General features: G+C 37.9%; 2 protein-coding genes across 2 annotated transcripts; one reads left to right on the top strand and one right to left on the bottom strand.

Annotated features, from left to right (window-relative positions):
- Positions 1–4,918: 4,918 nt before the first annotated feature.
- LOC122659038 (putative F-box protein At3g23260) lies at positions 4,919–5,551 on the bottom strand. Its single transcript, XM_043854196.1, has one exon. The coding sequence runs from the start codon at positions 5,549–5,551 to the stop codon at positions 4,919–4,921; it is 633 nt and encodes a 210-aa protein (XP_043710131.1).
- An 871-nt stretch (positions 5,552–6,422) lies between these two features.
- LOC122659037 (F-box protein At3g07870-like) lies at positions 6,423–14,197 on the top strand. Its single transcript, XM_043854195.1, has 2 exons — positions 6,423–6,873; positions 13,524–14,197. Exons 1-2 carry the CDS (start codon positions 6,453–6,455, stop codon positions 14,195–14,197), a joined length of 1,095 nt encoding a protein of 364 aa, XP_043710130.1. The 5' UTR covers positions 6,423–6,452.
- The last annotated feature ends 3,411 nt before the right edge of the window (positions 14,198–17,608 follow it).

The raw sequence follows: 17,608 nt of genomic DNA, 5'->3' as shown, positions 1-17,608 counted from the left end.
TTTGACGAGTGAATCTACATTCAGTGATGAAACATCATGTGATGGCTACCTGTCTGAAGGTCCTTTTGATATATCAATGATTTCGTCTTTTGTTACCAAGTTTAAAATGCTCATGAGCAGCTACACCAGCGAGCAAAGTATAGCAAGGACTTTTTGTGCTAAAGATCATACCAAGGGCACCTGCCGGAGCCATCCCAGAGAGGAACAACAAGAGATGAACAGTTTACTATTGCTGAATCTTTCAGGTCCTAAAGGATTTGAACTTAACTACATTAACCTGTGAATTGGCTCAAACCATTATTATTATTTACAAAAAAATTCAAAATTTTAATTGAATCATTCTGTTTAGATTTACCTTTCATTCATTCATTTATTTATTATTTAATTCTCTCTTATTTTCTGGCAAGGAATTTTTTTAAAGGTATTTTCAGGTGAGAGAATGTGGTAACTGGCAATGAGTTATATCAGTCAATATAAGTAATGGTTGTCCACTTGTTCTTACACCTCCCCTACCCCCATCTCATGGTGGTGTTTGATGCAATAGATTGCGTTGGATTAGATGACTCCATTGGTTGAAGGAAAACTTGGGCAGTGTTTGGTATGCATTCTAAGTCAATTTCTCATTCTCGGATGATAGAAATAGTTGTTTTTATCGCCCTAGAATGCAAAATTGACGTAGAATGCAAGAAGTGATTTTGTAAATGGTCTGTCAAACGTTGTTTCTGTTCTTAGAGCACTTATGGAACAATTTTACTGAATTATGTTTTTGTTCCATTAATATTGTTGGCTGGACTATTGTATCCATAGTTCCAGTTTGTGCCTCTTAATTTTGTACAGATTATGATGGGCATGCTTATTGTCAAGGATACACGTCATTTATGTGTCCAGCTGGCATGTATCTTATTATTTTCCTATTTAGGGTTCCTTTTGTATCTTGTATATATATTCTCTTTGATGAATGAAAATCTGATTCGACTTTACTTTCTTATATGGTATCAATCTTGCCCTAATCGCTCTCACAAGCTCTTTTCCTATTTAGGGTTCCTTTTGTTTCTTGTATATATATTCTCTTTGATGAATGAAAATCTGATTCGACTTTACTTTCTTATATGGTATCAATCTTGCCCTAATCGCTCTCGCAAGCTCTTTTCCTATTTAGGGTTCCTTTTGTTTCTTGTATATATATTCTCTTTGATGAATGCAAATCTGATTCGACTTTACTTTCTTATATGGTATCAATCTTGCCCTAATTTCTCTCACGAGCTCTTTTCCTTTTTAGGGTTCCTTTTGTTTCTTGTATATATATTCTCTTTGATGAATGAAAATCTAATTTGATTTTACTTTCTTATATGGTATCAATCTTGCCCTAATCGCTCTCACGAGCTCTTTTCCTATTTAGGGTTCCTTTTGTTTCTTGTATATATATTCTCTTGGATGAATGAAATCTGATTCGACTTTACTTTCTTATATGTTATCAATCTTGCCCTAATCGCTCTCACGAGCTCTTTTCCATGGCCGCTTCATCTCCTACGACGACGAGCAACATCTCGAGCTCGCCTCTTCTTGCCTCTTCGATTTCTACACCAATTGTTACATTGCATCTCGCTTTGAAGCTTGGATCTTCAAACTTCCTTCTCTAGCATGCTCAGTTCTTGCCATTGTTGCGGGGTTATGATCTTCTCGGTTAAGTAGTTGGTAGTTTTCCTCGTCCAGTGCTGTCTAGTTCTGCAACTCCTAATGAGCTCTCCTCTTATTTTGTTGTGGCTGCTCTTTGGGATCGTCAAGATTAGCTTATATTAAGCTAGATCATCTCTTCGGTAACTGAAACCGCTTTGCTTCACATCGTAGGTTCTCCGACCTCTCATGCGGCCTGGGAAAATCTCGCTAGGGTCTTTGCTTCCTCTTCACGCACCAGGGTCATGGATCTGAAGGATCGTCTCTCCCGGATTTAGAAAGGGACTGATCTGTCTTTGAGTATCTTCTCTCCATCAGATCCATCGTTGATACCCTAATTGCGATCGATCAACCTGTGGATGATGAGGATCTTGTTCTTATAGCTCTTAGAGATCTTGGTTCTGGTTTTTGCGGGTTTTTCGATTTCTATTCGTCTTCGTCATGAGCCTGTATCATTTGTCGAGCTCTCAGATTTCCTTCTAAGTCATGAAACTTACCTTCGTTCGATTTCTGATGAGATTGTTGCGTCCTTCTCAACTGTGAACATTGCTTCGGTTGGCTCTGTCTCCTCTTCTACTGTTAACTGAGGTTCATTTCACGGTAGTCCTAGGGGCAATATTTCACGCTCCTCTTGATCTCATGGTGGTCGCTGCTTTTATTCCAGAGGCTACTCTCAGAGATGTTCTGATCAGAACCTTGCTCTTGGTGCTCACTGGCGCTCAGGTAAACCCTCACCTCACCATAATCATTCTGGTATGCACGACTCTTGCACTCAATCATTTGTTGGACAATAATGCTCATGTTGTTAGATTTGCAACTATGAGGGCCATTTGGCTTCACGATGCCCGCAGCGTTTCAATCATGCATTTCTTGGTAAAGAATGCTTGTCTACTACTGTTTCCTTACAATTCTCACATCACTAGGTACTTGATTTTGGTTATAACCATCATATTACTGCAGATTTGAGCAATCTTGCTCTTAGCACCCCATTCATGGGTTTTGACTAGATAATTGTGGGAAATGATCAAAGTTTGCCTATTACTTACACTGGTTCGATAGTTTTTCATTCTTCTACACACACCTTTGTTCTTTTGGATATTTTGTGTGTTCCTTCTATTCATCGGAACTTCTTATCTGTGAATAAATTCTGTCATGATACAAATACTTATTTTGAGTTTCATCCTACGTTCTTTACAATAAAGGATCAGAAGACAAATTAAGCAAACTTTGTACCGAGGCTAGATTAATTATGGTCTTTATGAGATTTCGCTGGTACATACTACACCCCCTGTTTCTCACTCTGCAATTAAGGCTCCTATTAGTGAATGACATAACAAACTTGGCCATCCATCTCACCCCTTTGGTACAGAGTGTTACTGATACTTTTCATCTTTCTGTTTCAAGGTCTTCAACCACTGTTTGTGATCCCTACACTTGTTCAAAGAGTCATTTGTTGCCTTTCACTCTCTCTTCTTCAATGATCTCTACTCCTCTGAAAGTACTACAATGTGATTTGTGGGGTCCTGCCCCTATCTCTTCTGTTGATAATTTTTGGTATTATATTGTATTTGTTGATGACTTCAGTCGTTATACTTGGTTGTATTCTATTTTGCATAAATATGATCTTCTTATAGTGTTTACTCTTTTTAAATTTTTGGTTGAAAAGTACGAAAAGTACTTTTCTCTTCTCATTAAATGTTTACAAACTGATGGTGGTGGAGAATTTCTAAAATTGAATCATTTCTTGGGTTCTCATGGCATCTCTAGACGAATTTCTTGCCCTCACACTAACAGAATGGTGCTACTGAAAAGAAGCATTACCATGTTTTGGAGAATGGTTTAGCACTTGTATTTCACTCTCACATGCCATTATCATACTGGTCTCATGCATTTTTAACTGCTGTCTACCTCATCAATAGGTTACCAACTGCTTTACTGGAAAATGTCAGTCATTTTCAAAAGATGTTCAATACTCCTCCTGAGTAAAATTTTCTTAAGACTTTTGGTTGTTTATGTTATCCCTTCGTCCTCAAGCCTATAACAAGTTGGAACCACGTTCCACCCCATCCTTTTTTATCCTTCCTTGAGGGATTGTCATATATTAGCCTTGATTCCATCTCCAACAGCATCTCATTGCCTCATGTAGACTACAAGAAGTCGCCATTACTGCCCCTGTACAAAGTTTCTGTTCCGTACTACTATAAGTTGCCTCCACTTCCAAAATTCAATTAAATGAAAATGGAGAGGGAAATAGACATTTTAGCACTCCACAAGCAATTTCACCAGAAAACAAGGATTAGAAGCCAAAATAAGAAATCCTATATGACAATTCTAATAGAGAGTTAATTAATCTGTTTTACATAGCATGTTCTGCATTATAACAAATATATTTTGGTGCAAATTGCAAAGTTTACAGTCTTTAGCTCCTATCTTTTTAATTGTTCTTGCTGAGTTATGCAGTGTTTATTCTTTGAATCCGACTGCCATGTGTAATATGACAATGGGAAGCTTTAAGTAATATCTCCCTAAACACAAATGATTTTGATCTTTTTATTTCAAACCACTGAAGCATATCAATCTAAGTGTAGAGAATAAATTTAAGAACATCTAAAAAGAAGCAAACAAAAACAGTAAGGAAATAAACAAAATTAACATCAAAGTCTGATATTCAGTACCTGATTTATCTAAGGGTGTCAATCGGTACAGTATCTGGTATTTGGTATGGTATTGAAGCCAAACACCTCATATCGATACCGTATCGTACCAAGTATGGTACAATTTCCCTTATTGACATCGGACCATATGGTATCGATTCGGTATACGGTTTTATCATACCGATTACGGTACCATTTTTCCATACCATTACTGTACCGAATTGTATTCGGTAGGGTATGGTATGGTAATTCGATATGGTATCGATTCGATAAACGGTTTCGATACCAATTTGACATCCTTAGATTTATCCATGAGTCAAGACCACATAATTTCTCTAGGAATCTTATTAACATGAAAGAATCTCTGTTTAAATCTTTCAATTTTAGGTATCGTAGACCTAAGTTCAAATTCATCTTCAACTACAACTAATAACACATGTTGAAGAAAATCAACATTCCCACCTTTGATTCTTTACTCTTTTTATGAGATCTGGTGCACATCGCCTGTCTCTGCAATAGTGATCGTTGCAAGGCTCTCGATATAGGAATAAACATTAAATTCCTTCGGGTCACCACGAACACGCAAACCTCTAACGACTCGTCACTGGGTCAAATAAAGCTAGTCTGTTGTTCTGCAGTAAAAACTGATCGTTCTTGAAGCCATACAACTTTCTCTCTCGATATCCATTCACAAAATAATCTCCAGGTATGTATGACTCATTAAGGGAGAGTTGCTTTCTCCAATTAGTATTCTCCGATCCATCATCCATCTTCACCCATAATTCAAAACGTTTTGATTTAAATACATCACAAAATATAGAAAAATGACCTACTAATGCAGTCAAATTCGTTCTTTTTGTTATAGTATAACCAATAGGAGGCATTGAAATTTTCTTGAATTCTTCATTTCCAATACCAAATGAAACAATGGATTTCAAACTAGGTACAATCCAATGGGGACAACCTCCGAACACCTGTGGTTGTTTTAAATCCAAAACAGGGTACTTAACTTCTCCGATGATTCTCCAAGAACTTGTCCCCACTGTATACACAGTGGCAGTGGCTTCAACTTGAATTGGAATCCTCAGTGAAATTACCAGCACCTTGAATTTGCCAGAAATACGAACATAACCAAACCCTAAACCACGGATATAGATAATGTCATCGTTAACATGTGTTGACAATTGCTTGTAATCTCCTATAGCAGGATTCCATAAATACATAATTTCTCCTTAAAATCCCCTGTGGGTTAAGCACAACAACCCATTACAAGAACCTACCAGTACAATTGGGCTTGTCCAGGTCGAATTCTGGAATGGGAAATCAAGTCGAATTGGGGAGTTAAATTCGTCAATATTAACTTTATATATCTTGGAAGCAGTTGTAAAGATGATAGTAGAACCATTGTCCATTTCAATCTCTTGGTTCAAGTGCGTTTTCATGAAATGAGGGTTATGGAATTGTGTAATCTCTGATTACGCACCTGGATCATAAGAAAATCATCATCGATAAACTCAAGAAGATTTTATCCTTGATTTCATTTGGGAGATTATCCAATTCTGTCCTAGTAGACATCCTCGCCACTTTTCTCAATTTCTTCTTTTCCGTCCTAATAGCCCTGATTCCCGATCTCTTTCTCGCCCAAACCTATATATTAAAATAGGAAAAAATATCTCTACTTGGTGGTGTTTCGTATGTCCTCTCATGCGTTTGCTTCTTGGGTAGATACCCAGGTGTGTTCATCCATTGGGCCAAACGCTTGTGTAGAGAATATGTGACCAAGTAGAGATCTCTTACCTATTAGAATATGTGTTTTATCAACAGACGGGAAGTTTCTTATTCAGGTGTTCCTTTATTTCTCCTTACTCTTTGTGGTAGAAAGCTTTGGGCAAGAGAGAGATCGAGAAAAAAATCAAATGATGAAACCGAGACAAGAACAGAAGAAACTGAGATCGGGAATCAGACCTATTTCCTAAATTCTTTTTGCCCCTTTCTTCTTCCCCTCTCCTCTCCGGCACAATCAAGATAGGAGAAAACCAGAAAGATTAAGAGAGGGAAAAAAGAAAAAAAAAAATGACGAAACCAAGAAGACAAGAAAAGAAGAAACCGAGAAAAGAGGAGACGATGTCTGCTGGGAAGGAATTGGAGAATCTCCCAAATGAAATTAAGGATAAAATCTTCTTGAGTCTACCGATGATGATTCTCTTAAAATCCAGGTGCGTAATCAGAGACTACACTCGATTCCATAACCCTCATTTCATGAAAACGCACTTAAACCAGCAGATTGAAATGGACAATGGTTCTACTATCATCGTTACTACTGCTTCCAAGATATATAAAGTTAATATTGACAAATTTAACTCCCGAATTCGACTTGATTTCCCATTCCGGAATCCCACCTGCACAAGCCCAATTATACTGGTAAGTTCTTGTAATGGGTTGTTGTGCTTAACCCACAGGGGATTTTACGGAGAAATTATGTATTTATGGAATCCTGCTACAGGAGATTACAAGCAATTGCCGGAACATGTTAACGATGGCATTCGTGCTTTAGGGTTTGGTTATGATCGTATTTCTGGTACATTCAAGGTGCTGGTAATTTCACAGAGGATTCCAATTCAAGTTGAAGCCACTGCCGCTGTGTATACAGTGGGTACAAATTCTTGGAGAAGCATGGAGAAGTTAAGTACCCTGTTTTGGAGTTAAAACAACCGCAGGTGTTTGGAGGTTGTCCCCATTGGATTGTACCTAGTTTGAAATCAATTGTTTTATTTGGCATTGGAAATGAGAAGTTCAAGGAAATTCCAATGCCTCCCATTGATAATTGTATAACAAGAAGAACGAATTTGACTGCATTAGGAGGTCATCTTTCTATATTTTGTGATGTATTTAAACCAAAATGTTTTGAATTATGAGTGAGGGTGGATGATGGATTGGAGAATACTACTTGGAGAAAACAGCTCTCCCTTAATGAGTCATACATACCTGGAGATTATTTTGGGAATGGATATCGAGAGATAAAGCTGTATGGCTTCAAGAACAGGCAGGTCTTACTGCAGAACAACGAGCCAGCTTTATTTGACCCAGTGACAAATGCCGTTAGAGCTTTGCATCTTCGTGGCGACCCAAAGGAATTTAATGGTTATTCCTATATCGAGAGCCTTGCAATGGTTACTGTTGAAGACAGGTGATGTGCACCAGGAGTCATAAAAAGGAGTGAAGAATTACAGGTGGGGATGTTGATTCTCTTTAGCTTGTGTTAGTAGTTATAGTTGAAGATGAATTTGAACTTAGGTCTATGGTACATAAAATTGTTTCTTTTTGAATGTTAATGAGATTCCTAAAGAAATTATGCGGTCTTGACTCATGGACAAATCCGGTATTAAATATTCAACTTTGATGTTAATTTTGTGTTTTCCCTTACTGTTTTTACTTGCTTCTTTTTGGGTGTCTTTGAATTTATTTTCTACACTTAGTTTGATGTGCTTCAGTGGTTTGAATGAAAAAGATCAAAATCATTTGTGTTTAAGGAGATTTCTTAAAGCTCCACATTGTCATTTTACACATGGTACAGTCGGATTTAAAGAACAAACAGATTAACTCTATCAGAATTACCATGTAGGATATCTTATTTTCTGGTGAAATTGCTTGAGTGCTAAAGTGACTACTGCTGGCTGGTTTGGTCTATGCTACTAACCTTCTATTTCCATTCTCTAGTTTCTATTTTCATTACCTACTGGTATCTCTGAATTTAGAAGTCATATTGGTCTGAGATTTTCTGCAATACTTGATCCTATTATAGATCTAAACTCGATAGGGATTCAAGCCCCATTCGAATCCTACAGTTGTTAGATCTGAGTTTGGGTTATTTGCTGAGTGTTTGTGGGTTAAGTGTTGTAACATCTATTTAACCTACTATTAGTACCCCTATTTACCCTGCGGTCAGATCTGAATCTCTTCACCCACCACTTAAAAAATGTTATGAAAATTATTTACACATAAATAGTTACCAAACGGTTTTTCATTCTATATTCTTTTATGTCTAGTAGCTACCAAATAGTTTTTCGTTTTTATCAAAAATGATTTTTATTAATGACTTTTTTTAAATAAACCATAATGAAAATGAAAAATGATACCAAAGAGACCCTTAGTTAGGCTAGAGTTTCATTCCTTTTAATTTTAGAGTTTAATTCCATTTTGATTGGTTTAGGTAATTAAGTAGATAGTGTTCTAGTGATACCAACAACCAGAACTGTTGCTATCGATATCTACTTCTTCTCTCTTTCGCTCTCAGATTTGAGCCCACCCCTGGGCGAACAAACCCTTAGAGCTTCACCCCTTAAACCCTATCCAGTTCTGAGAACCAAAAGCATCCCAGAGAGCCGTATCTCTATTTGCCGCTAGGTTCAGGCGCTCACTTTTTTTTGACTTCTTCAGTTGTGTTTCTCCCTCATAGAGGAAGGCTTTAACTCTTGCTTGCCATTTAAGTTAAAAACAGCTCGAAAGGACCAATTTCAGGTCCCGGGGGAATTCCCTTTTGAGATTCCGAGTGCTGTTCAAGCGCAAAAAGTTGCTTATACAACACGTTTCGACTTTTTTTCTGTGCTGCCCTTTCCAAGTTCCTGCTTTTAGCAAACAACTTAGGGCAGGATGACTCAAGCTCGTGCATTCAATAGGCTGCTCTTACTCCATGCCCTATCGGTCATAGTGGGCAGGTTAGCTCAGTAGCTCATATAGATGTCTGCCCTTTCCCAGTTCCTGCTTTCAGCAAGGAACTTAGGGCGGGTTAGCTCAGTAGCTCAATAGATGGACTGCCCTTATCCAATTCCTAATCGGAATTTGCGGGCAGGACAGCTCAGCTCCTTTAGCTACAGGGGAGGTCGAGTGGTTTCTTGGTCCTGCGCAGGTGCTTATGGATTTAAAGGCACAAGAATAAGGACACCTTTTGCTCCTCAAACCGCAGCAGGAAATGCTATTCGTACAGCAGTGGATCAGGGTATGCAACGAGCAGAAGTCATGATATAGGGTCGAGGACTCGGAAGAGATGCAGCATTACGGGCCTTCAGTTTCAAACTTTAAATTCCTCTTCTTTACTTGCTGATTGGGATAACTATTGACGGGAATCAAGAGGATTCCTTGAGAGGTAGTTTTCCAGGCTGCAACCAGTTCTTCCCGATGGTTTTCTGGACCTAGTTTGGAGGAAGAAGATTACCTCACGTCATTCTTCCCCTGTTTGATGCAATTACTTCTCTGCTCTTGTTTTCCCTAAACTGCTCTTCTTATTTACTTTATTCTACTTTGTCCATACTTCACATACCCTTCCAAGTGTACCTTCATACTACAAATGTTAATCCCCTTTGTGTCCTGGCAACCAAGAAACTTCTTGAACTTTCTGGTTATTTACCAAACTGTCTTTATTGCCTTAGTACTTGGATTTAATTGCTTGGGTGGGTTCATAAGCGACCCAATGAAGGTTAACTCGACTTGGGTTCGTATCAATATGTCAACTATGGATGAAGCAACATGAATCCCAAACATATTATCTGACATATTAAAGCTGAGTTGGGAGTAACACCCATACTTAAGAAGCTATGAGAGTTGGGTTTGAGGTGGCATGGTCATGTTCAATAGCGGTCTTGGGATGCAGTCGTACGGAGGATTCGTATTGACGAATCTAAAAAAGCTAGGTGTAGGCCTAAAATGACCCTAGGAGTAGTGAGGATAGACATGCATAGTTTGGACCATGCCTCAAGTATGGCCTCGAATAGAGCTGATAGCCGACCCCATTTAGGTGGGTTTTCCTTGAGTTCTGTTGAAAGGAACCATGTAACCGACCACATTTAGTTGGGCGAAGATGGGATAAGACTGAGTTGTTGTTCTTGTTGTATAAGTTTCGAATACAGTGACTTGGTCATTGAAAGGAACTGTTGCATTTTTTAGCATGTGCACTCCTTGAATACTTGTGGTTCTATTTTTGCTTAAACTCGTATATATTAAGTTCCATTTTATGGTTCTCAATTCTCATCCAATTTTCCCCGCACTCAATTTGCACGTCACGATAAAGGATAATATCTTGGGTGTTATCAATGATCCTGGTGCAGCTTAGTGAAATTCAACTCAATGTTGAGAAATTTACATTGCAAAGAAGAAAAATGTGTAGCTAGACATTTTATTTTATTCCAATGTATTAATGTTGTAATATGTGGATGTGGACTATTTAATGTACTCAAGAGCAGGTATATGCATATTTTGTTTGATTTTTTGGTTATGTTGGTGTTGCATTCATTAGTTAAATCTCATTTTGACCAAGTTCTCTTTATTCTGAGTTTTCCAAGTTCTCTTTATTCTGTTCCAGTATCCCCTAGTCCTTTGCTCATTACTGTGTACCAGGAACCTACAAGCTAAGGATCGCCTCATTCTGCTTTGTGATGGTTTCCTTGAGTCTGACACTTACTTTGCTGGTTGGGCTTTTATTGTGTTATATAAATCTCAATTCTCCTTTGTCTTTGTGGTTGGATGATGTCGCTCTCCACTCTTGGTTGCAGTAGCAGAATCAAATTAAGGGGGTGGCTCTTAGAAATGTTTGATGTTTTGATGTCTATTACTATCTACTTATTCTTCTTGGCTTCTTAAATGGCTATGGTGCATAGGATGAGGTTAACGGGATCAAACCTAGATTCCGGTCCCGATTGTCAACGAAATGGGGACGGTACCGGTTTCTAAACGGTTTTAATCCTGGTAGAAAAAGGGAGAACTTTAATGAGATTAGTAGTGTTATGGATCTTTCATTATCATGAGATTTAAGACATTCCTTACTTTGAATCATGATGAATTGAATTTCATGGTTTTATTTCTTCTGTATCCTTAAGATCACATATAAGTTTCTCAAAATGTTGACTAAGAATTAATAAGGATGAAATAAACAAGTCTATATGCAATTTTAGTACTATCACTAAACAAATTTATAGAAATAGAACTAAAGGTCTATCATTTGAAACCTTCATAACAGAAAAATGCCATCTAAATAGTAATACATGAAATATACCCTTTGATAGGGCATTGATAGTTTCAGTGTCAACTGGTACCTAATTGGTAGTATTTCGGTACTGATACCATTGGGAATCTCATCCCAGAATCGACCCTTCCTATTTATTATTTGCTACCAAAATCAGATCCTAGTATGTCCCGTTTATTAATGGGAAGGTCCAGTATCGGGTTTTAGCGAGATGGTTCATGGTTCTGGTTCTGATCCCAAATTGACACCCTTACATTAAGAAGTCTATGTTTATAAGCTGTACATCCGGATCAGCTAGATTGAGCGATCCAGATTGGGTGGATTAGATCGGCCAAACCAAATGAGGGTGGATTGGAATCGATCTGTCTTATTCCAATTTGAATCGAGGTGGATTTGAATTGGTCGATCCTACCCATCTGCCCTTGCGTGCCATGTGTGTCTTCTCCCACGAAAATTGACTTCTCTTCACTCTATTTATTTATTATTATTATTTTTTAAAGGTGTCTATCTTTATTCTTTTATGTCTTTTTCTAAATGTCTTTTCTCTTATTCTCAAAAGTTCTTAAAATTGGGTTATAAAAAAATTTTCAAATTAATTTAAAAGTAAAATCTTATTATCATTATTAAGAGGTGTCATTATGATGCATATGTTTTGAATATACATGTAAAAAGTCATTATTTATTTTCATTGAAAAAAATTTGTATATAATACAAAAGGCCAACAAATTAAAATTTTAAATTATTTGACACGTTGGGGTGTCAATAAGATAATCTCAATCCCAGTAGATAAGTTGGAAGTTTTAAATATGTAACTACTTCCCTCAAAATTATATCCAAATCTACATTTCATTCTTCTCCATCGCTCAGTCTTATCAGTAAGGTCGGTTATTGAAGACATCAGACATCTTTGCTCATATTTTGATGATTGTAAGTTTCAATTCATTCCAAGAGCTCAACCCATTACAGATAGGATTGTCTGATCCACTTCCGACTCTTGGCCTGGCTGCCCCCTTAGGGATGTGCAACTTAACGAGTGAAAGGAAATATGGCAACAATGGTATAAGAGAAGGGAAAAAGAAGTTCCTTGCGTGGGATGCAGGAGCGACGCCACGATCAGTGGATTATTGAATGACGGATCCAGATCCTCTACTACTGAGCTGTCCAATAGGACCGTGCTGCCCAAACACGGTGCTGCATGTAATGACCATCTTACCCCCACTAGGATAAGGCGTTTGGGTAGAGGGAAGGCGGATATTGCATGCAACACCGTGTCTGGGCAACACGATCCTACCAGGTAGCTTGGCAGTAGAAGATCCAAATTGCTGAATAACCGTCATGCCCCCATGTATGATGGAAATTTTGTCACCCGTTGTGCTGCCGCGTGCGCTGCTCTCGGTGGCTGGCGCATGCGGCATGGCCTGCATGCCACGCAGAGAACGGTTTCGAAAAATATAACGGAGAAAGAAACTTCCCGTCAGTTGATAAAACACGTGGCAACGAGCCAATGCAGATGATCCGGATTATTCAATTTCCTTATTATTATACTAATTAGACCAGATATTTTTAGTATATAGTCGTGGGCGGGAAAGGGATCGGGAATCCAATCAGAGCTACTTCTTAATCTCTGTTTGCCCCTTTCTTCTTCCCCTCTCCTCTCCGGCGCAACCAAGATAGGAGAAACCAGAAAGATTCAGAGGGGAAAAAAATAAACATGACGAAGCCAAGACAAGAGAAGAAGAAACCGAGAAAAGAGGAGACGATGTCTGCTAAGAAGGAATTGGAGAATCTCCCAAATGAAATCAAGGATAAAATCTTCTTGAGTCTGCCGATGACGACTCTCTTACGATCCAGGTGCGTAATCAGAGACTACACTCGATTCCATAACCCTCATTTCATGAAAATGCACCTGAACCAACAGATTAGACTGGAATATGGTTCTACTATCATCATTACAACTGCTTCCAAGATATATAAAGTAAATATTGACGAATTTAACTCCCCTATCCGACTAGATTTCCCATTCCGGAATCCAACCTGCACAAGCCCAATTGTATTGGTAGGTTCTTGTAATGGGTTGTTGTGCTTAACCCACAGAGGATTTTACGGAGAAATTATGTATTTATGGAATCCTGCTACAGGAGATTACAAGCAATTGCCGGCACATGTTAACGATGACATTATCTATATCCGTGCTTTAGGGTTTGGTTATGATCGTATTTCTGGTAAATTCAAAGTGCTGGTAATTTCACAGAGGATTCCAATTCAAAGTGAAGCCACTGTCACTGTGTATACAGTGGGGACAAGTTCTTGGAGAAGCATCGGAGAAGTTCAGTACCCTGTTTTGGAGTTAAAACAACCGCAGTTGTTCAGAGGTTGCCCCCATTGGATTGTACATAGTTTGAAATCCATTGTTTCGTTTGGTATTGGAAATGAGAAGTTCAAGAAAATTCCAATGCCTCCCATTGATAATTCTATGACAAAAAGAACGAATTTGACTGCATTAGGAGGTGTTCTTTCTATATTTTGTCATCTATTTAAACCGGATCGTTTTGAAATGTGGTTAAGGGCGGATGATGGATCGGAGAATACTACTTGGTTCAAAGGGTTCTCCCTTAATGAGTCATACATACCTAGAGATTATTTTGCGGATGGATACGCGATAAAGCTGTACGGCTTCAAGGACGGTCAGTTTTTACTGCGGAACAACGGGCCAGCTTTATTTGACCCATTGACAAGAGCCGTTAGAGGTTTGCGTCTTCGTGGTGAACCAAAGGAATTTGATGTTTATTCCTATGTCGAGAGCCTTGCAATGGTCACTGTTGAAGAGACAGGCGATGTGCACCAGAACTCATAAAAAGGCGTAAAGAATCGCAGGTGGGGATGTTGATTTTCTTTAGCATGTGTTATTAGTTGTAGTTGAAGATGAATTTGAACTTAGGTCTATGGTACCTAAAATTGAAAGATTTAAACTGTGTTTCTTTCATGTTAATGAGATTCCTAGAGAAATTATGCGGTCTTGACTCATGGATAAATCCGGTATTAAATATCAAACTTTGATGTTAATTTTGTTTTTCCCTTACTGTTTTTGCTTGCTTCTTTTTGAGTGTCTTTGAATTTATTTTCTGCACTTAGTTTGATGTGCTTCAGTGGTTTGAAAAAAAAAAAATCAAAATCATGTGTGTTTAGGGAGATATTTCTTAAAGCTCCACATTGTCATTTTAAACATGGTACAGTCAGATTCAAAGAATAAACACTGCATAAGTCAGCAAGAACAATTAAAAAAAAAAAGAAAGGAGCTAAAGACTGTAAACTTTGCAATTTGCACTACAATATATTTTTATAATGCAGAACACGCTATGTAAAACAAATTAACTCTCTATCAGAATTGCCATGTAGGATTTCTTATTTTGGCTTCTAATCCTTGTTTTTTGGTGAAATTGCTTGTGGAGTGCTAAAATGCCTACTGCCCTCTCCATTTTCATTTAATTGAATTTCTGAAGTGGAGGCAACTTATAGTAGCATGAAGAGGAATTTTGTACAGGGGCAGTAATGGCGACTTCTTGTAGTCTACATGAGTCACTGATATGCTGTTGGAGATGGAATCAAGGCTAATATTTATATGACAATCCCTCCAGGAAGGATAAAAAAGGACGTACCTAGTGTACGAGGCTCCCACCACTGTGGGGTCTGGGGAGGGTCATAATGTACGCAGCCTTACCCCTGCTTTCACAGAGAGGCTGTTTCCAGACTCTAGCCCGTGACCACTTGGTCTCAATGGTGCAACCTTTCCATTGCACCAAGGTTCACCCTCTCCCTCAAGGAAGGATAGTTCATATATAACTTTTCAATCTAGTGACACATTTATGAAATAATATATCAGGTGTTGGGTTCCCCCAGTCTTTAATTTTGAGGAACTGCTGGCCGTGAACAATCCATATTTGTATTGCAGGCAACTCCTATCTCCATTTCCCCGGTGAAGGATTGGCTATGTTAGTAGTTGATAAGGTTTCCTTTGCTATCAATTTGGCCTTGTTCCTATTCTGAGTTTATTCAAACCCATTGATTTCTGCCCCAAAGAGAGATATCGTCCAGCAGAATTAAAGTGGATTTACTGCCAGAATTAAAGTTCGATCAGTTATATTCGGGAGATTTAATTGCAATCAAATTTTCTGATTTGTTGGGGGATATTTTCTAGAAGTAATTCCACTTCGTGTTGGCCCCATGGCCAGCTGGATTAGATCAGTTGTTTTTGATAGGTTTAATTAAGATATAATTCAGTTATGTGATTTAATTAGAGTTAGAAATAATTTAGGATTATTTTCTTTATTACGGGAAAGATGAGGTATCTATCCAGATTTGGTTGGCCCATGACAGCTTGAGTGGAGTACTTTGAATTGAAGAAGGTTGCTGCCATGCGTGGGTTTTTAGAAATTTATTATTTTAGTTATTTTCTAGATTACAAATAGGAGTTTTATTTTAATTGTGATTTTTCTTTTGAGATATTTCTAGAAGAACCTTGGATGTAATCGGTTTATAAAATATAAATAAAGGATTAGGCTGATAACCAACCAAGTCGAGTTTGAGAAAAAAGAGAGTTTTGGTTGTAAAGCATGCTATACTGTGAGATGCAGTGGGGAAGGGTGAGATCCCTGTAGCTGTGATTGGGTGAGAGACCCGGGAGAGAGTGGGATACTCGATCCAATTCTATCCTTCTTCTCTATTATTTTCTATTTTATTCTTTGTTTTTATTTCATTGTGTGATCTGCTATAAGTTCTGCAATCGATTAAGGAATATCTGCTACAAGTTCATCAATTGTTGCCAGTTTTTGAAGATCAAAGCAGCATTAAAATTGTTCAAGAAGATCCTGCCTGGGGCTAGGTCCTTTGTGATCCTGCCTTACATAAGTCGAATCTGATCTCGCTCTTGGAAACAGCATGGTGCATGGCCCACTGGACTAACCTTCCATAGGCTTTGGGCCCCAAAACAAAAAGTAATGTGAAAATCTAATATCTGCATGAAAGCAAGTGGTTGGACAATAATCCTTTGTACCTAATTTATATATTTTAGAAACAAAAAGCTATTCAGTTCTCAAATTAATTAGGCATGCTGTCCATTTCATTATCTGATTATAAGTTAATTTGCAGTCTAATGTAACTTTCCTATAAGTAAAATGTTTTGAAAGTCATTTCCATTTGTAGAATGTAGTTGAAGAAACAATTATCTATATGATTGAAAGAACTTCAGATGGACATTAAATTTCACTTGATCTAAAGAAGTTGGACTTTATCTAAAGGGTCTGTCTAAATGACACCTCTATAGGTGAATTTTTGTTATTGTAACCTGATTGGTGCAGTAGTGGTGCATCATTCTGTTAGAAAGGATGAAGAAACCCGGTTCCTATTGGTTGGGTTGGGTTGGTCTGGTTCAATTTTGAACCAATCCTCTTGTTTAGACCGGTCATGTGTTACAATTCATGCTAGACACTATTTGGATTCTATTTCTTTATTCTTATTATTATATTGTAATAGTTAGGCTGGATTAGGTTACTATAAACCCAGTCTTGTTTGGTCAGTTTTCTTTTTTGATTTGTTTCTCTTCTTAAGTAGTTCCTAATTTCAGTTTTATAGTCAATTTAGGAAACCTACCATATAGTTTGTGATTGGGAGATTGGGTCAATCTTTGTTTCTATTTTTATTTTCTACTTTGAGTCTTATAAAGCTATGTAGGCCAATGGCAAAGCCAATGATTTGATAATGGAAGGAGTTTTTAGTTATAAGTAGAGGATGGTGCTTCTCCTTTCTTTTTCTTTTCTCTCTCATATTTCTTTTAACATACTGTTCAGGTTACTATTCACGAGCATTATTCATAGTCTCAGAACAACCGCTTATTTTCTCTTTCGTTTTCTCTTACTCTCTCTTACGCTCACCACAAGCAGATACTCTTATGAATCTGCATCAATTGGTATTAGAGCCTACTCTTGCCTTGGGTTCTTACAATAGGTTTATTTTCTTCCAAGAACTTCAATCAATACAAGAGCACTCATGAATAATTACTGAACATCTTAACCAAGGTACTAAAACTCGGGTCTCGGGACCAACTCGACTCTTGGAAAAACCGAGACGAGTCGAGATCTCGCCGAGTTGGTGCATTTTTTTTTTTCCAACTTGAAGCCTGAACTTTGGGTCAACCCGAGATCTGGACCCGAGATCCGAGATCTTGCCGAGATATGTCGAGTTTTGTCCAATTAGGTAAGGTATTTAAGTG

The sequence above is a fragment of the Telopea speciosissima genome, chromosome 4 (assembly GCF_018873765.1).
Source record: "Telopea speciosissima isolate NSW1024214 ecotype Mountain lineage chromosome 4, Tspe_v1, whole genome shotgun sequence".
Classification (NCBI taxonomy): Eukaryota; Viridiplantae; Streptophyta; class Magnoliopsida; order Proteales; family Proteaceae; genus Telopea; species Telopea speciosissima.
This window is presented reverse-complemented; position numbering and strand designations above follow the sequence as displayed.